The following is a 15,617-nucleotide window of genomic DNA, read 5'->3' on the forward strand; positions in this document are numbered from 1 at the left end:
TGCTTTTTCTTTTTCTTTCTATTTTTTTCGCCATTTTTTTTCACTGCTTTTTCTTGCTTCAAGAATCAATTTCATGATTTTTTTCAAATCATCAATAACATTTCTCTTTGTTCATCATTCTTTCAAGAGCCAACAATTTTAACACTCATAAACAACAAGATCAAAAATATGCACTGTTCAAGCATTCATTCAGAAAACAAAAAGTATTGCCACCACATCAATATAATTAAATTAAATTCAAGGATAAATTCGAAATTCATGTACTTCTTGTTCTTTTGAATTAAAACATTTTTCATTTAAGAGAGGTGAAAGACTAATGGATTTTATTCATAGCTTTAAGGCATGGTTACATACTAATGATCATGAAATAAAGACACAAAACATAGATAAACACAATAATTAAAAACCGAAAACATAAAGAAATAAAGAACAAGGAATGAATCCACCTTTAGTGGCGTCTTCTTCTTGAAGGTCCAACAATGTCCTTAAGCTCTTCTATGTCCCTTCCTTGCCTTTGTTGCTCCTCCCTCATTGCTTTTTGATCTTCTCTTATTTCTTGGAGAATGATGGAGTGCTCATGATGTTCCACCCTTAATTGTTCAACATTATGGCTCAAATCTTCTAAGGAGGCATTGAGTTGCTCCCAATAGTTGTTGGGAGGAAAGTGCATTCCTTGAGGCATTTGTTGATGATGAACTTCCTCATGTTCTTCTTGAGGGCCGTGAGGAACTTCTCTTGTTTGCTCCATCCTTTTCTTGGTGATGGGCTTGTCTTCTTCAATGGAGACATCTCCATCTATGATAACTCCAGCTGAGTAACATAGATGGCAAATAAGGTGAGGGAAGGCTAGCCGTGCCATAGGTGAGGACTTGTCGGCTATTTTGTAGAGTTCATTGGAGATGACCTCATGAACTTCTACTTCCTCTCCAATCATGATGCTATGGATCATGATGGCCCGATCCACAGTAACTTCAGATCGGTTGCTAGTAGGAATGATGGATCTTTGGATGAACTCCAACCATCCTCTAGCCACAGGCTTGAGATCCAGTCTTCTTAGTTGGACTGGCTTGCCTTGGGAGTCTATTCTCCACTGAGCTCCTTCCACACATATGTCCATAAGGACTTGGTCCAACCTGTGATTAAAGTTGACCCTTCTAGTGTAGGGGCGTTCATCTCCTTGCATCATAGGTAAATGAAATGCCAACCTCACATTTTCCGGACTAAAATCTAAGTATTTCCCCCGAACCATTGTGAGATAGTTCTTTGGATTCGGGTTCATACTTTGATCATGGTTCCTAGTGATCCATGCATTGGCATAGAACTCTTGAACCATCAATATTCCGACTTGTTGCATGGGGTTGGCTAGGACTTCCCAACCTCTTCTTTGGATTTCATGTCGGATTTCCGGATACTCATTCTTTTTGAGCTTGAAAGGGACCTCGGGGATCACCTTCTTCTTTGCCACAACATCATAGAAGTGGTCTTGATGGCTCTTGGAGATGAATCTCTCCTTCTCCCATGACTCGGAGGTGGAAGCTTTTGTCTTTCCTTTCCCTTTTCTTGAGGATACTCTGGCCTTAGGTGCCATTGATGGTAATGGAAAAACAAAAAGCTTATGCTTTTACCACACCAAACTTAAAATTTTGCTCGCCCTCGAGCAAGAAAGAAAAGAAAAGTAGAAAAAGAAGAAGAAGAGAATATGGAAGAGAGGGAGAAGAGGTGGTTCGGCTATGTGGGAGAATGTGGGTTTGTGATGTGTGAAAATGAAGAAGAGTGGAAGGGTATTTATAGGGAGAGGGGAGGGTATAGGTTCGGCCAATTTGGGTGGGAATGGGTGGGAAAATGAATTTGAATTTTATGGAGGTAGGTGGGGTTTATGGGGAAGAGGGGGTTGATGTGAATGGTGAATGGGGTAATTGGGAAGAGGAATTGAGGTGATTGGTGAGGAGTATTGGGTTTTGTGACATGGGGAATACAAATCACAAAAATAGGATTAAGAGGTAAGGTGGGAATATGGTAGGTGGGAATCCTGTGGGGTCCACAGATCCTGAGGTGGGGATCCTGTGGGGTCCACAGATCCTGAGGTTAAAAGAAATACCATTCCTTTACCATATAGGCATGTAAAATGCCTTCATGCATCATTCTGGCGTTCAAACGCCCATTGGTGCATGTTCTAGGCGTTCAACGCCCATGTAATGCATGTTTCTGGCGTTGAACGCCAGTTTCATGCTTGTTTCTGGCGTTCAGCGCCAGCTTGTCCTCTCTGTGCACCTTCCTGGCGTTTAACGCCAGGTTGTTGCTTGTTTCTGGCGTTCAGCGCCAGAATGGTGCTCTGTTCTGGCGTTGAACGCCAGCCAGATGCATCTTACTGGCGTTGAACGCCAGTCTGCGCTGCCTCCAGGGTGAACAATTTTTTTCTTCTGTTTTTGACTCTGTTTTTAATTTTTTTAATTTTTTCGTGACTCCTCATGATCATGTACCTAATTAAACACAAAAATAACAAAGAAACAAAATAAAATAAAATTAGATAAATAAAATTGGGTTGCCTCCCAACAAGCGCTTCTTTAATGTCAATAGCTTGACAGTGACTCTCATGGAGCCACAAGATGATCAGGTCAATTTTTGTGTGTAGTCCCAACACCAAACTTAGAGTTTGGATATGGGGTTTGAACACCAAACTTAGAGTTTGGTTGTGGCCTCACAACACCAAACTTAGAGTTTGACTGTGTGGGCTCTTCTTGACTCTGAACTGAGAGAAGCTCTTCCTGCTTACTCTCTTCTGTCACAGAGGGATGGCCATGTGCCTTAAACACAAGGTAGTTCCCATTCAATTGAAGGACTAACTCACCTCTGTTGACATCTATCACAGCTTCTGCTGTGGCTAGAAAAGGTCTTCCTAGGATGATGCATTCATCATCTTCCTTCCTAGTGTCTAGGATTATGAAATCAGCAGGGATGTAAAGGCCTTCAACCTTTACTAAAACGTCCTCTACTGTCCCATAAGCTTGTCTCAATGACTTATCTGCCAATTGTAATGAGAACAAGGCAGGTTGTACCTCAATGATCCCTAGCTTCTCCATTACAGAGAGTGGCATAAGATTTATCCCTGACCCTAGATCACATAGAGCTTTTTCAAAGCTCATGGTGCCTATGGTACAAGGTATTAAGAACTTGCCAGGATCTTGTTTCTTTTGAGGTAGAGTTTTCTGAATCCAAGTATCTAGTTCACTAATGAGCAAGGGAGGTTCACTTTCCCAAGTCTCATTACCAAACAGCTTGGCATTCAGCTTCATGATAGCTCCTAAATATTGAGCAACTTGCTCTCCAGTCACATCTTCATCCTCATCAGAGGAAGAATAGTCTTCAGAGCTCATGAATGGCAGAAGGAGATTTAATGGAATCTCTATGGTCTCTATATGAGCCTCAGATTCCTCTGAATCCTTAATAGGAAATTCCTTCTTGCTTGAGGGACGTCCCAGGAGGTCTTCCTCACTAGGATTTTCGTCCTCCTCCTCCTTAGTGCATTCGGCCACTTTGATTAAATCAATGGCCTTGCACTCTCCTTTTGGATTCTCTTTTGAATTACTTGGGAGAATACTAGGGGGAGTTTCAATGACTTTCTTACTCAGCTGGCCCACTTGTGCCTCCAAATTTCTAATGGAGGATCTTGTTTCATTCATGAAACTGAAAGTGGCCTTTGACAGATCAGAGACTATATTGGCTAAATTAGAAGTGTTTTGTTCAGAATTCTCTGTCTGTTGCTGAGAAGATGATGGATATGGCTTACTATTACTCAGCCTATTGCGTCCACCATTGTTAAAGCCTTGTTGAGGCTTCTGTTGATCCTTCCAGGAGAAATTTGGATGATTTCTCCATGATGAGTTATAGGTGTTTCCATATGGTTCACCCATGTAATTAACCTCTGCCATGGCAGGGTTCTCAGGATCATAAGCTTCTTCAGAAGCTACCTCTCTAGTACTGTTGGATGCATGTTGCAATCCATTCAGATTTTGAGAGATTATGTTGACCTGTTGAGTCAACATTTTGTTCTGAGCCAGTATGGCATTCAGAGCATCAATTTCAAGAACTCCGTTTTTCTGAGGTATCCCATTATTCACGGAATTCCTCTCAGAGGTATACATGAATTGGTTGTTTGCAACCATGTCAATGAGTTCTTGAGCCTCTTCAGGCGTTTTCTTCAGGTGAATAGATCCACCTGCAGAATGGTCCAATGACATTTTCGAAAATTCAGAGAGACCATAATAGAATATATCTAATAGGGTCCATTCTGAAAATATGTCAGATGGACATCTTTTGGTCAACTGCTTGTACCTTTCCCAAGCTTCATAGAGGGATTCACCATCTTTTTGTTTGAAGGTTTAAACATCCACTCTCAGCTTGCTCAGCTTTTGAGGAGGAAAGAATTTATCCAAGAAGGCAGTGACCAGCTTATCCCAGGAGTCCAGGCTATCCTTAGGTTGTGAATCCAACCATATTCTAGCTCTGTCTCTTACAGCAAAAGGGAAAAGCATGAGTCTGTAGACTTCAGGATTAACTCCATTCGTCTTTACAGTCTCACAGATCTGCAAGAACTCAGTTAAAAACTGATAAGGATCTTCAGATGGAAGTCCATGAAACTTGTAGTTTTGTTGCATTAAAGCAACTAGTTGAGGCTTAAGCTCAAAGTTATTGGCTCCAATGGCAGGAATAGAGATGCTTCTTCCATCAAACTTGGATGTTGGCTTTGTGAAGTCACCAAGCATTCTCCTTGCATTATTATTATTATTATTTTCGGCTGCCATCTCCTTCTCTTGTTCGAAAATTTCTGAAAGGTTATTTCTGGATTGTTGTAATTTAGCTTCTTTTAATTTTCTCTTCAGAGTCCTTTCAGGTTCTGGATCAACTTCAACAAGAGTGCCCTTTTCCCTGTTCCTGCTCATATGAAAGAGAAGAAAACAAGAAAAGAAAAAGGAATCCTCTATGTCACAGTATAGAGATTCCCTTATGTTAGTAGAAGAAGAAAGGGGTAGAAGAATCCAAATACAAGGGATATAAGAAGTTCGGATTCTTAGATGAAGAGAGGTGAAGAGAAGTGTTAGTAATTAAATAATTAAATAGAATAAGAGAAGAGAAGAGAAATTTTCGAAAATAATTTTGAAAAAGAGGTTAGTAATTTTCGAAAATTAGAGATAAGATAATTAAAATTAAAATTTAAAACAAAAAGAATTTTTGAAAAAGAGAGGGAGAATTTTCGAAAGTTAGAGAGGGAAGAGTAGTTAGGTGGTTTTGAAAAAGATAAGAAACAAACAAAAAGTTAGTTAGTTGATTGAAAAAGATTTGAAATCAAATTTTTAAAAAGATAAGAAGATAAGAAGTTAGATAAGATATTTTGAAATCAAATTTTGAAAAAGATAAAATTTTGAAAAAGATAAGATAAAAGATAAAATAAGAGTTTTAAGAAAAAGATATTTTGAAAAAGATTTAATTTTAAAAATTACTTAACTAACAAGAAACTACAAGATAAGATTCTAGAATTTAAAGATTGAACTTTTCTTAACAAGAAAGTAACAAACTTCAAATTTTTGAACCAATCACATTAATTGTTAGCTTAATTTTCGAAAATTTGATAAAAAGATAAGAAAAAGATTTTGAACAATATTTTGAAAAATAATTTTTGAAATTTTCGAAAATTATATAAAAAATGAAAAAGATATGATTTTTGAAAAAGATTTTTGAAAAGATAAGATTTTAAAAATTGAAATTTTGACTTGACTTGTAAGAAACAACTAATTTTAAAAACTTTTGACCAAGTGAACCCAAAATTTCGAAAATTTGGAGGAAAATAAGGAAAAGATATTTTTTTATTTTTGAATTTTTAAAGAAAAACACAAAAATGACCCAAAACATGAAAATTTTGGATCAAGACACAAGATGCATGCAAGAATGCTATGAATGTCAAGATGAACACCAAGAACACTTTGAAGGTCATGATGAACATCAAGAACATAATTTTGAAAAATTTTTGATGCAAAGAAAACATACAAGACACCAAACTTAGAAATTTTTAATGCATGGAAATTATGGATGCAAAGATGCACATGAAAAACAACAAACAACATAAAACAAGAAATCATCAAGATCAAACAAGAAGTCTTGTCAAGAACAACTTGAAGATCATGAAGAACACTATGAATGCATGAGATTTTCGAAAAATGCAAGAAAAAATTTTTAAAAGCATGCAATTGACACCAAACTTAAAAATTAACACAAGACTCAAACAAGAAACACAAAATATTTTTGATTTTTATGATTTTCTAATTTTTTTGTATTTTTATTAAATTTTTTTTTTCGAAAATATAGTTTGGAAAAACGAAAAATAAAAAGAAAAATTTTTGAAAAAGATTTTTGAAAAGAAAATTACCTAATCTGAGCAACAAGATGAACCGTCAGTTGTCCATACTCGAACAATCCCCGGCAACGGCGCCAAAAACTTGGTGGACGAAATTGTGATTAATAATTCCAGGCACTGTTAGAGAAGCTTTTTCTTTTCACAACTCCGTTCAGCTAACCAGCAAGTGTACTGGGTCGTCCAAGTAATAAACCTTACGTGAGTAAGGGTCGATCCCACAGAGATTGTTGGTATGAAGCAAGCTATGGTCACCTTGCAAATCTCAGTTAGGCAGATTAAAATAGTTTATGGGTTTTCGAAAATAAAAATAAGAGAATAGATTATAAAAAGGATAGAAGACTTATGCAGATTCATTGGTGGGAATTTCAGATAAGCGAATGGAGATGCTGCATGGCTCAAGGACGCCTGCTCTCCTACTGCTTCTACTCAATCCTTCTTACTCCTTTCCATGGCAAGCTTTGTATAGGGGTTCACCATCAGCGGTGGCTACTTTCAATCCTCTCGGGAAAATGATCCTATGCGGCTGTCACTCGCACGGCTAATCGTCTGGAGGCATCACCCATGGTTGATGGCTACATCCCATCCTCGCAGTGAAAACTAATGCTCACGCACTCTGTCACAGTACGGCTAATCACTGGTTGGTTCCCGCTCCTACTGGAATAGAATCCCTTGATTCTTTTGCGTCTGTCACTAACGCCCAGCACTTGCAAGTTTGAAGCACGTCACAGTCATTCATTACCGGAATCCTACTCGGAATACCACAGACAAGGTGAGACTTTCCGGATCCTCATAAATGCCGCCATCTATCTAACTTATACCACGAAGATTCTGTTGGGGAATCTAAGAGATACGCATTCAAGCTCTGTTGCATGTAGAACGGAAGTGGTTGTCAATCACGTGCGTTCATAAGTGAGAATGATAATGAGGGTTACTTATCATCACATTCATCATGTTCTTGGGTACGAATGAATATCTTGGAATAAGAATAAGAGAGATTTGAATAAAAGAAAATAGAATTGCATTAATACTTGAGGTACAGCAGAGCTCCACACCCTTAATCTATGGTGTGCAGAAACTCCACCGTTGAAAATACATAAGCAAAGGGTTCAGGCATGGCCGAATGGCCAGCCCCCTAAAAACGTGATCAATGATCTCTTAGGATGAAGAATAAAACAAAACTGAGACCAAAGATGTCTAATACAATAGATAAATGTCCTATATATACTAGACTAGCTACTAGGGTTTACATGAGTAAGTAATTGATGCATAAATTCACTTCCGGGGCCCACTTGGTGTATGCTTGGGCTGAGCTTGATCAATCCACGAGCTGAGGCTTTACTTGGAGTTGAACTCCGAGTTATGACGTGTTTTGGGCGTTCAACTCCGGATCATGACGTTTTTCTGGCGTTTAACTCCAGACAGCAGCATGAACTTGGCGTTCAACGCCAAGTTACGTCGTCATTCTTCGAATAAAGTATGGACTATTATATATTTCTGGAAAGCCCTGGATGTCCACTTTCCAACGCCGTTAAGAGCGCGCCAATTGGAGTTCTGTAGCTCCAGAAAATCCATTTCGAGTGCAGGGAGGTCAGATTCCAACAGCATCAGCAGTCCTTTTGTCAGCCTTCTTCAGAGTTTTGCTCAAATCCCTCAATTTCAGTCAGAATTTACCTGAAATCACAGAAAAACACACAAACTCATAGTAAAGTCCAGAAATGTGAATTTTAACATAAAAACTAGTGAAAACATCCCTAAAAGTAGCTTAAACTTACTAAAAACTAACTAAAAACAATGCCAAAAAGCGTATAAATTATCCGCTCATCAACAAACTACCAAAACATGAAATTAAACTAATTCTACCCATATATACAAAAAGAAAAAAATGAAAAGATTTTACCATGGTGGGGTGTCTCCCACCTAGCACTTTTATTTATTGTCCTTAAGTTGGACTTATGGGGAGCTCCTCTCAAGATGGCTTGTGCTTGTACTCATCTTGGAACTTCCACCAATGCTTGGACTTCCAATAAGCTCCATCATTCAAGATTAATATCTCCAAGCTTTGATGGAGTTCTTCACAAACCATGGGCTCCCAATGTTGATCCTCATGTGTTCCCGGATCCCATATTTTGTCTTCACACCCATCTCCAAGTTGATTATCATTAATCCATGTGGGTGGTGTGCAAGGTGAATTCTCAACAAAGTGACCAAACATCCTTCTAGACCCATGTACTCTAGTTATACACCAACCTTTGCTATCAAGCTTTGGACATGTGACCATAATGAACCTAGAATGATGCTTCCAACCACTAACCATCTCCTTTTTACTCTTAAAGCCACAAATATCTCTAACTTGACCATCCGTTTCAAGCAAACCATATTCAAGGGGAATAATAAAGCTTGAGTATAAGAAATTTACCCACTTGAATGAGAGAATGGATGGTGGTGGCTTGGGGAGAGGTATTTCCACTGTGCTAGTAAGCTCCACTCCCTTATTTTCTTCCTTGATTGCCTCCACCTTTTCACAAACTTCTTCATTCTCAATCCTTTGTTCATCAACTTCATCTAACTCTTCTCCATCACTCAAGTCATAAATGGGAGGTTGAGAGAAATCTACCTCCACATCACTTTTAAATTCATTGGGAGAAGGTTTTTCAAATTCAAAGGATTCTTCACCAAGAAGATTGGATGCATGATCTTCATCACCACGGGAACTCAATTCTTGCTTTACTCCTTCCAAGTCTTCATATGGGATATGCCTTGGAGGTTGTGCACATTCCTCCTCAACATCAACTTCAATCTTCTTGGAGGGGTTTTCTTCAAATTTATGTTCCCATGGAGGCTCCGCATCTCCCAAGTCTTCTACCACTTCTTCCTTGTCTTCAACAATTAAAGCTTACTCCAATTGTTCCAATACAAAGCAACTTCCCTCATTTTCCATCGATTCTCCACATGTAGCCATCGGAGTTCCTTGAGTGTTCAAGCATTGGGAGACTAATTGATTTGTTACCGCATCCAAGGCGGCCATGAAATTTTGCACATCCCTTTTCATCTCTTCTTGCCCTTGAACAAGAACACCAAGGGTTTCATCCATTAGAGATTGGAGTGGGTGGAAGGGTTCATCAAATTGGGGGGAGGGTTCATAGTAGGAAGGTGGTTCTTCTTGGTAGAATTGTGGCGGTTCTATGTTTTCCATTCTTTCCACTTGTTGCACAACACACTCCATGGTTGCTTGAAATTGATCCAATGCTTCCTTGAGATGATCCCTTGACTCTTGTTCCTCTTGGATAATATGATTAGGATCATGTGGCTCTTGGTTCAATGGATATGAGTATTCTTCCATGGGAGGTTGCGGTGGAAAGTAGTATTCATCTTGTGGTTGAAAATTTTCGTGGCGCCATTTTGATGATTGGATTTTTGACGGTATAGAATTTCACAAATGAATTCTCGTTGCAAGTATAGTCTCTAAACCAATCAAAAATCCTTTCATGCAAAAGATTGTTTGTCACAAGTAACAAACTCCTAAAATTAATAACCGAAGTATTTAAACCTCGGGTCGTTCTCCCTAGAAATTGTAATGAAGTGTCTTGTTATTGGTTGTGATGTGTTTTGGGGTTTTGGATAAGAAGCATGAAAAGTAAATGGCAATGAAAATAAACTAACAACTATAAAAGGCTCTTGGCAAGGTATGAAAACTAGAAGTCCTATCCTAGTTATCCTTCTCAATTGTGATGAGAATTATTTATTGCTACCACTTAGTAAACCCTTACTAAATAAAGGAAAGTCAAGTGGATGAATTGACTTGAGCCACAAGTCCTAGCCAACTCCCAAGGAAAGACTAGCTTTAGTGCACTCCAAACCAATTAGCAATCTCTCCAATTATCAATCAACAAAGGAATTAGATAACTCAAGTGTCACTAATTACTCTACCTAGGCCAAGAGGAACAAAATCTACACTATATCTAGAAGAGGCATTTCAACAAACACATACAAGGCAATAAAAGTAAACAACATAAATTGCAATAATTAAAGGAATCTACAACTACAAAGGCAAGAGATCAACAATAGAAAAGCAAAGAAGAACAATTATTATGAATTACCTCTTATTGAATTGAAAGAAAATGGAAGGAACAATAGTAGATCTACAACAAAGTATAAGAACAACATAAAGGAAATTACAATAAAAGAATGGAAGAAGAATGAATGTAACAACAAGGAATTGAGAAGATAGAAGTAGAAGAAGATGAATTAAAATCTAGATCTAAGAACTAAACCTAATCCTAATCCTAATTCTAGAGAGAAGTGAGAGCTTCTCTCTCTAGAAACTACTTCTAAAACTAAACTATGACTAATTGGTTAAAAGTTAGTTGATTCCTCTTCAATCCTTGGCTTAAATAGCATCAGAAATGAGTTGGATTGGGCCCACAAGGCTTCTAAAATCGCTGGCCACATGTTGCATTAAGTGAACCAGATGGCAGCAACGGCACGTGCGCATACTATGCGCGTGCGCGCCACCATACGTGTAGCAACTATGGCAAATCTTATATCGTTTCGAAGCCCTGGATGTTAGCTTTCTAACCCAACTAGAACCGCATCATTTGGATCTCTGTAGCTCAAGTTATGGTCGTTTAAGTCCAAAGAGGTCGGCTTGACAGCTTTCCGGTTCTTTCATTTCTTCATGAGTTCTCCAACTTTTCATGCTTCTTTCTTCATTCCCTTGATCCAATCTTTGCCTCCTAAACCTTAAATCACTTAACAAACATATCAAGGCATCTAATGGAATCAAGGAGAATTAGATTTAGCTATTTTAAGTCCTAAAAAGCATGTTTTCACTCTTAAGCACAATTAAAGGAGAATATACAAAACCATGTTATTTCATTGAATAAATGTGGGTAAAAGGTTATAAAATCCCCTAAAATCAATACAAGATAAACCGTCAAATTGGGGTTTGTCAGACGCGCACGCGTGCATCAGGGAATCGGCATAAATATGTTTTGAATAGAAAGTTGTGATGGCCTGGCACTGGCATCATGCGAGAGGCACCAATCGACTCATGCGTACGCGTCTTTCTCGTTCTCAGACCACCCACGCGTGCGCGTGCCTGACGCGCACGTGTCGCATGCAAATTTTGATTCCTATGCTATGCGAACAGAGAGTTATGTGTGCGCGTGGCGGGCTTCGCGCGACTGGCACACCCTTGGGCACGCGTACGCGTTCCAGACGCTTACGCGTCGCCTTCACTTTCGCGCAACGCCCGTGTCCGCGTGGGATACGCGTGCGCATCTGTTGCGCCGCACTGCACAACAAAAACATGCAAGATTGGTTCTGCCCACTTCAAGTTAGGCGCACTAAAGCCCAAGTTAGGTGCAGCTTCACTCAACTAAACTCCAATTCATGTGTGAAGCCAAGTGGATCCTAGTGAAGCCAAGTGGTCCCCATCCATCAATTGAAGACGTGCTTATTACTATAATTAATTCTGATTTAAACTTTAATTTTTATTTTAAAAATAGGAAAAGATATTATTTAGTTTTAAAAAATTATAATTTAAATTAATTAGGATTAGATATAAAAGAAGAAAGAAACTTCTGTTCGGAGAGATTTCCATTCCATTTTGATAATGTAAATTACAGTTTACCTGAATCTTAGTTTTTCTCTCTGAACCTTGAGCAACTAAACATCCACTGTTAAGGTTAGGAGCTTTGTCTATTTGTATAGATTGATTCTATTGCTTTTCTATTTTAATTTATGTACTGATTTATAATTTAAGAATTGTTTTCATTTTTTATCTTATGAATTTGAGTGGAACGGAAGTATGACCCTCTTTCTAATTGAGTTCTTGTATAACTTGGGAAAACTCTTTACTTGAACAACAGCTTGAAAATAATTTCTCCTAAATTCTAATTATCTGGATTTAATGGGATACGTGACATATAATCCTCTTATATTTGGATAATTAGGATTTCTGTAGCATATAAACTAGAATTGAATTTCATCCTCTTATTGGAATTTGTTGACCAAGGAATTGGCAATTGATGAGAGTTAGAGGAGACTAGAAAGGTCTAAGGAATTAGGGTCTAGTCACATATAATTTGCCATGAATTAAATCTTGCATGATTAAAATAAATTAATAAGAAAAGTCAATCCGAAAAATAGATAACTCTGAAGCCTTAACTGCCTTCTCCATATTGTTTTCCCAACTTATTTACTTGCCTGTCTTCTGATATTCTGAAGTTCCTGTTTAATGCTTTTGAACTCTCATCACCATTTTCTACTTGTCTAACTAAGTAAATTAATCAACCATTATTGTTTAGTCCATCAATTCTCATGGGATCGACCCTTACTCACCTGAGGTATTACTTGGTACGACCCGATGCACTTGCCGGTTAGTTTGTGGGTTATAAAAACTGTACCAGAGTCCCTGAATTAGATGTTTCTCGAGTTAGCACCTACAAAACTATCTGTGATGGACAAATCGTGGATCTCATATTTGAGAAGAAAACTTAATTTTTATTTGTATATGTTAATTATGTGCCCGAGGGGCCGACTTTGTTTGCTTCGAATGTATGCCCCAGGGGCCAAACATGGATATTTTGGTTTGAATTTTGAATCTATTTCTATAACATATTGCTTTATGTTTTGCATTGAATTTCGCTTTGGGTATCCGCTTTTAGGGGCTTTTGATTTTGGCTTCCAGGTTGATCAATCCCAGGGTACCGTGCGAGTAAGTCGAAAAATAATGGAGATTTCATTCAAAGGATATGTAGGAAACTAAACACAAACGTAAGAGTGGATAAACTTTAAATAAAGAATTTGACATTTACTGTTAAGAGAAGAATTTCTTGAGGTTGATGCATTCCAAGTACTCGGAATGGCAGATCTATCGATCCTTTCGAGCTGGTAAGCTCCTTTTCCGCATGCTTCTCAGACACGGTAAGGGCCTTCCCAATTTGCCACAAGTATCCCTTCCCCTGGCTTCTGAGTTCTTATATCGTTTCGATCGAGCACCAGGTCCCCCTTATCGAAAACTTGCTTTTTCACTTTCTTGTTGTACCTAAGTGCCAACTGTTGCTTGAGGGGTGTTTCTTTAAAGTGGGCTAGTTTCCAGTCTTCATCCACTAAGTCTTTTTCTACTTTTTGGTTGAAAGTCTCGAGGAGGAATCTGGGACTTGGCTCTCTGATTTCTATTGGGATTATTGCTTCTGTGCCGTAAGTCAGACGGAAAGGCATATCTTCAGTTGCAAATTATGGGTTGGTGCAATACGGCCAAAGAACTGAGCCGAGCTCATCCACCCAGTTGCCTTTCTTCTGTTCCAATCTCTTCTTGATGCCTTTCAGAATTACTTTGTTAGCCCGTTGGCATGAGAATGCTCAATCAAGGAAAATCATTGCCAGATTCCTAATGCTTCGAGAAAGCTGTGGAATTTTTTTGTCGGCAAACTGGGTGCTGTTATTGGAGATGATGACTTCCGGTATGCCAAAGTGGTTAATCACATGTCTCCATAGAAACTTCCTGCATTGGATGGTCGTTATAGTGGCCAAAACTTCGACTTTGATCCATTTGGTGTAGTAGTCGATGGCTACTATGAGGTATTTGATTTGCCTTGGGGCAGTAGGGAATGGGCCCAAGAGATCGACTTCTTAAAATGAAAATGGTCGAAAACCCGAGATAGGTGATAATTTTTCAACGGGGACTTTGTGAAGGTTTCTATTCTCTTGGCACTTGATGCACAATTTGACAAGTTGCATTGAGTTGTGGATTATGGTCAGCCTGTAATAGTTGGCTTTTACTAACTTTTGAGCCAAAGCTTTTCCTCCTATGTGGTGACCGTAGCAACCCTCATGCACTTCTTTCATAACATACTCTGTTTGGTTAAAACGGTAGCATTTCAAGAGTGGTTGAAAGATATCCCTCCGATACAGAGTTCCCTGAATTATGGTGTATTTGGCGGCCTCGCTCTTTAGTTGTTTTTATTCGGCTAGGATTTCAGGGAGCTCACCTTCCTCTAGGAATCATCTGATCGGGGTCATGCAATCGGGGGTTCTTCGTAGATCTAGAATCAAGGCCACCGATGGATCTCTGATTTCCTCATGGATGAGGGAGTAGATTTCTCATGAGGATTTTGTGCTGGCCAGCTTCGACAGTAAGTCTGCCCTAGTATTTCTTTCCTCAGTTTTCCCTGCATTAACATGAAACTAAGGAACTTTTTGGCCTCCTTTATGAAAGCGCACTTTGCCGGGTTCAAGCGCATTCTGTGTTGTCAAAGGGACTGGAACACTCATCGCAGGTCCTCCAGCAGGAATTTCGTGCATATGGTCTTGCCAAGCATATCATCAATGTATATCTCTACCATTTTACCGATTTGATCTTGGAAGACCTTAGTCATGAGCTGCTGGTACGTGGCCCCGTCATTCTTCAAGTCGAATGGCATAACAATGTAGCAGTAAATACTGTTTGGCGTGATAAATGCTGTTTTTTCTTCTTCAGGTTGATGTATTGGCATTTGGTTGTAACCAGAGTGAGCATCTATAAAGCTTAGATACTTGTATCCAGAAGCTGAGTCAACCAAGTTATTGATGCTGGGCAGTGGAAAAGAGTCTTCGGGGCAAGCTTTGTTAAGGTCTGAGTAATCCACGCACATCTTCCATTTCCCGTTAGACTTTTTTATCAGTTCCACATTTGATAGTAGGTCGAGTAGGTAAGTTCCCAGATGAACCCGTCTTGAAAAAGGCTAGTGGTCTGCTTCTTAATCTCGGCTACCTTGTTTGCTGATATCTTTCATCGCTTTTGGGATACAAGCTTCATTTTCGGATTTATGGTAAGCCAATGGGATATGAAACTAGGGTCCACCTCTGGCATGTCGGCGGGAGCCCACGTGAATAAATCCCAATTCTCTTTTAAGATGGCTGTTAGAGGGCCCTTGAGCTCATAGGGCAAGTTCTAATTGAGGAAGGTGTACTCTTCTTCCGTATCGCCTATCTATACCTGCTCAAGATCCCCTTCTGGTTCTAGCTGGGGTCGTTCTTCTAGCCTTGCATCTAGGTCAGTGACAAATATTCCTGCGGTGTCTTGAGATTTCTTTCGCAAGGATAGGCTAACGTTGTTGCAAGCCATTGCAGATTCTGCCTCACCGTGGATGGTACCAATGGTGTCGTCGTCTGCCCAAAACCTCATGATTAAGAATTTGGTGAATACCACTGCGTAGAAGTCTTT

The 15,617-nt window shown here is 39.1% G+C and overlaps 1 protein-coding gene and 1 non-coding gene across 2 annotated transcripts; one reads left to right on the plus strand and one right to left on the minus strand.

Annotated features, from left to right (window-relative positions):
- The first annotated feature begins 4,296 nt into the window (after positions 1 to 4,296).
- On the plus strand, positions 4,297 to 4,400 carry LOC112704306 (small nucleolar RNA R71). Its single transcript, XR_003154938.1, has one exon. It is a non-coding gene; the product is annotated as a small nucleolar RNA R71 (small nucleolar RNA).
- Positions 4,401 to 13,327: 8,927 nt separating this feature from the next.
- LOC140174314 (uncharacterized) lies at positions 13,328 to 13,633 on the minus strand. The gene has a single exon (XM_072198748.1). It carries the CDS (start codon positions 13,631 to 13,633, stop codon positions 13,328 to 13,330), a length of 306 nt encoding a protein of 101 aa, XP_072054849.1.
- Positions 13,634 to 15,617: the final 1,984 nt, after the last annotated feature.

This window comes from Arachis hypogaea, chromosome 7 (assembly GCF_003086295.3).
Source record: "Arachis hypogaea cultivar Tifrunner chromosome 7, arahy.Tifrunner.gnm2.J5K5, whole genome shotgun sequence".
Taxonomy (NCBI): domain Eukaryota; kingdom Viridiplantae; phylum Streptophyta; class Magnoliopsida; order Fabales; family Fabaceae; genus Arachis; species Arachis hypogaea.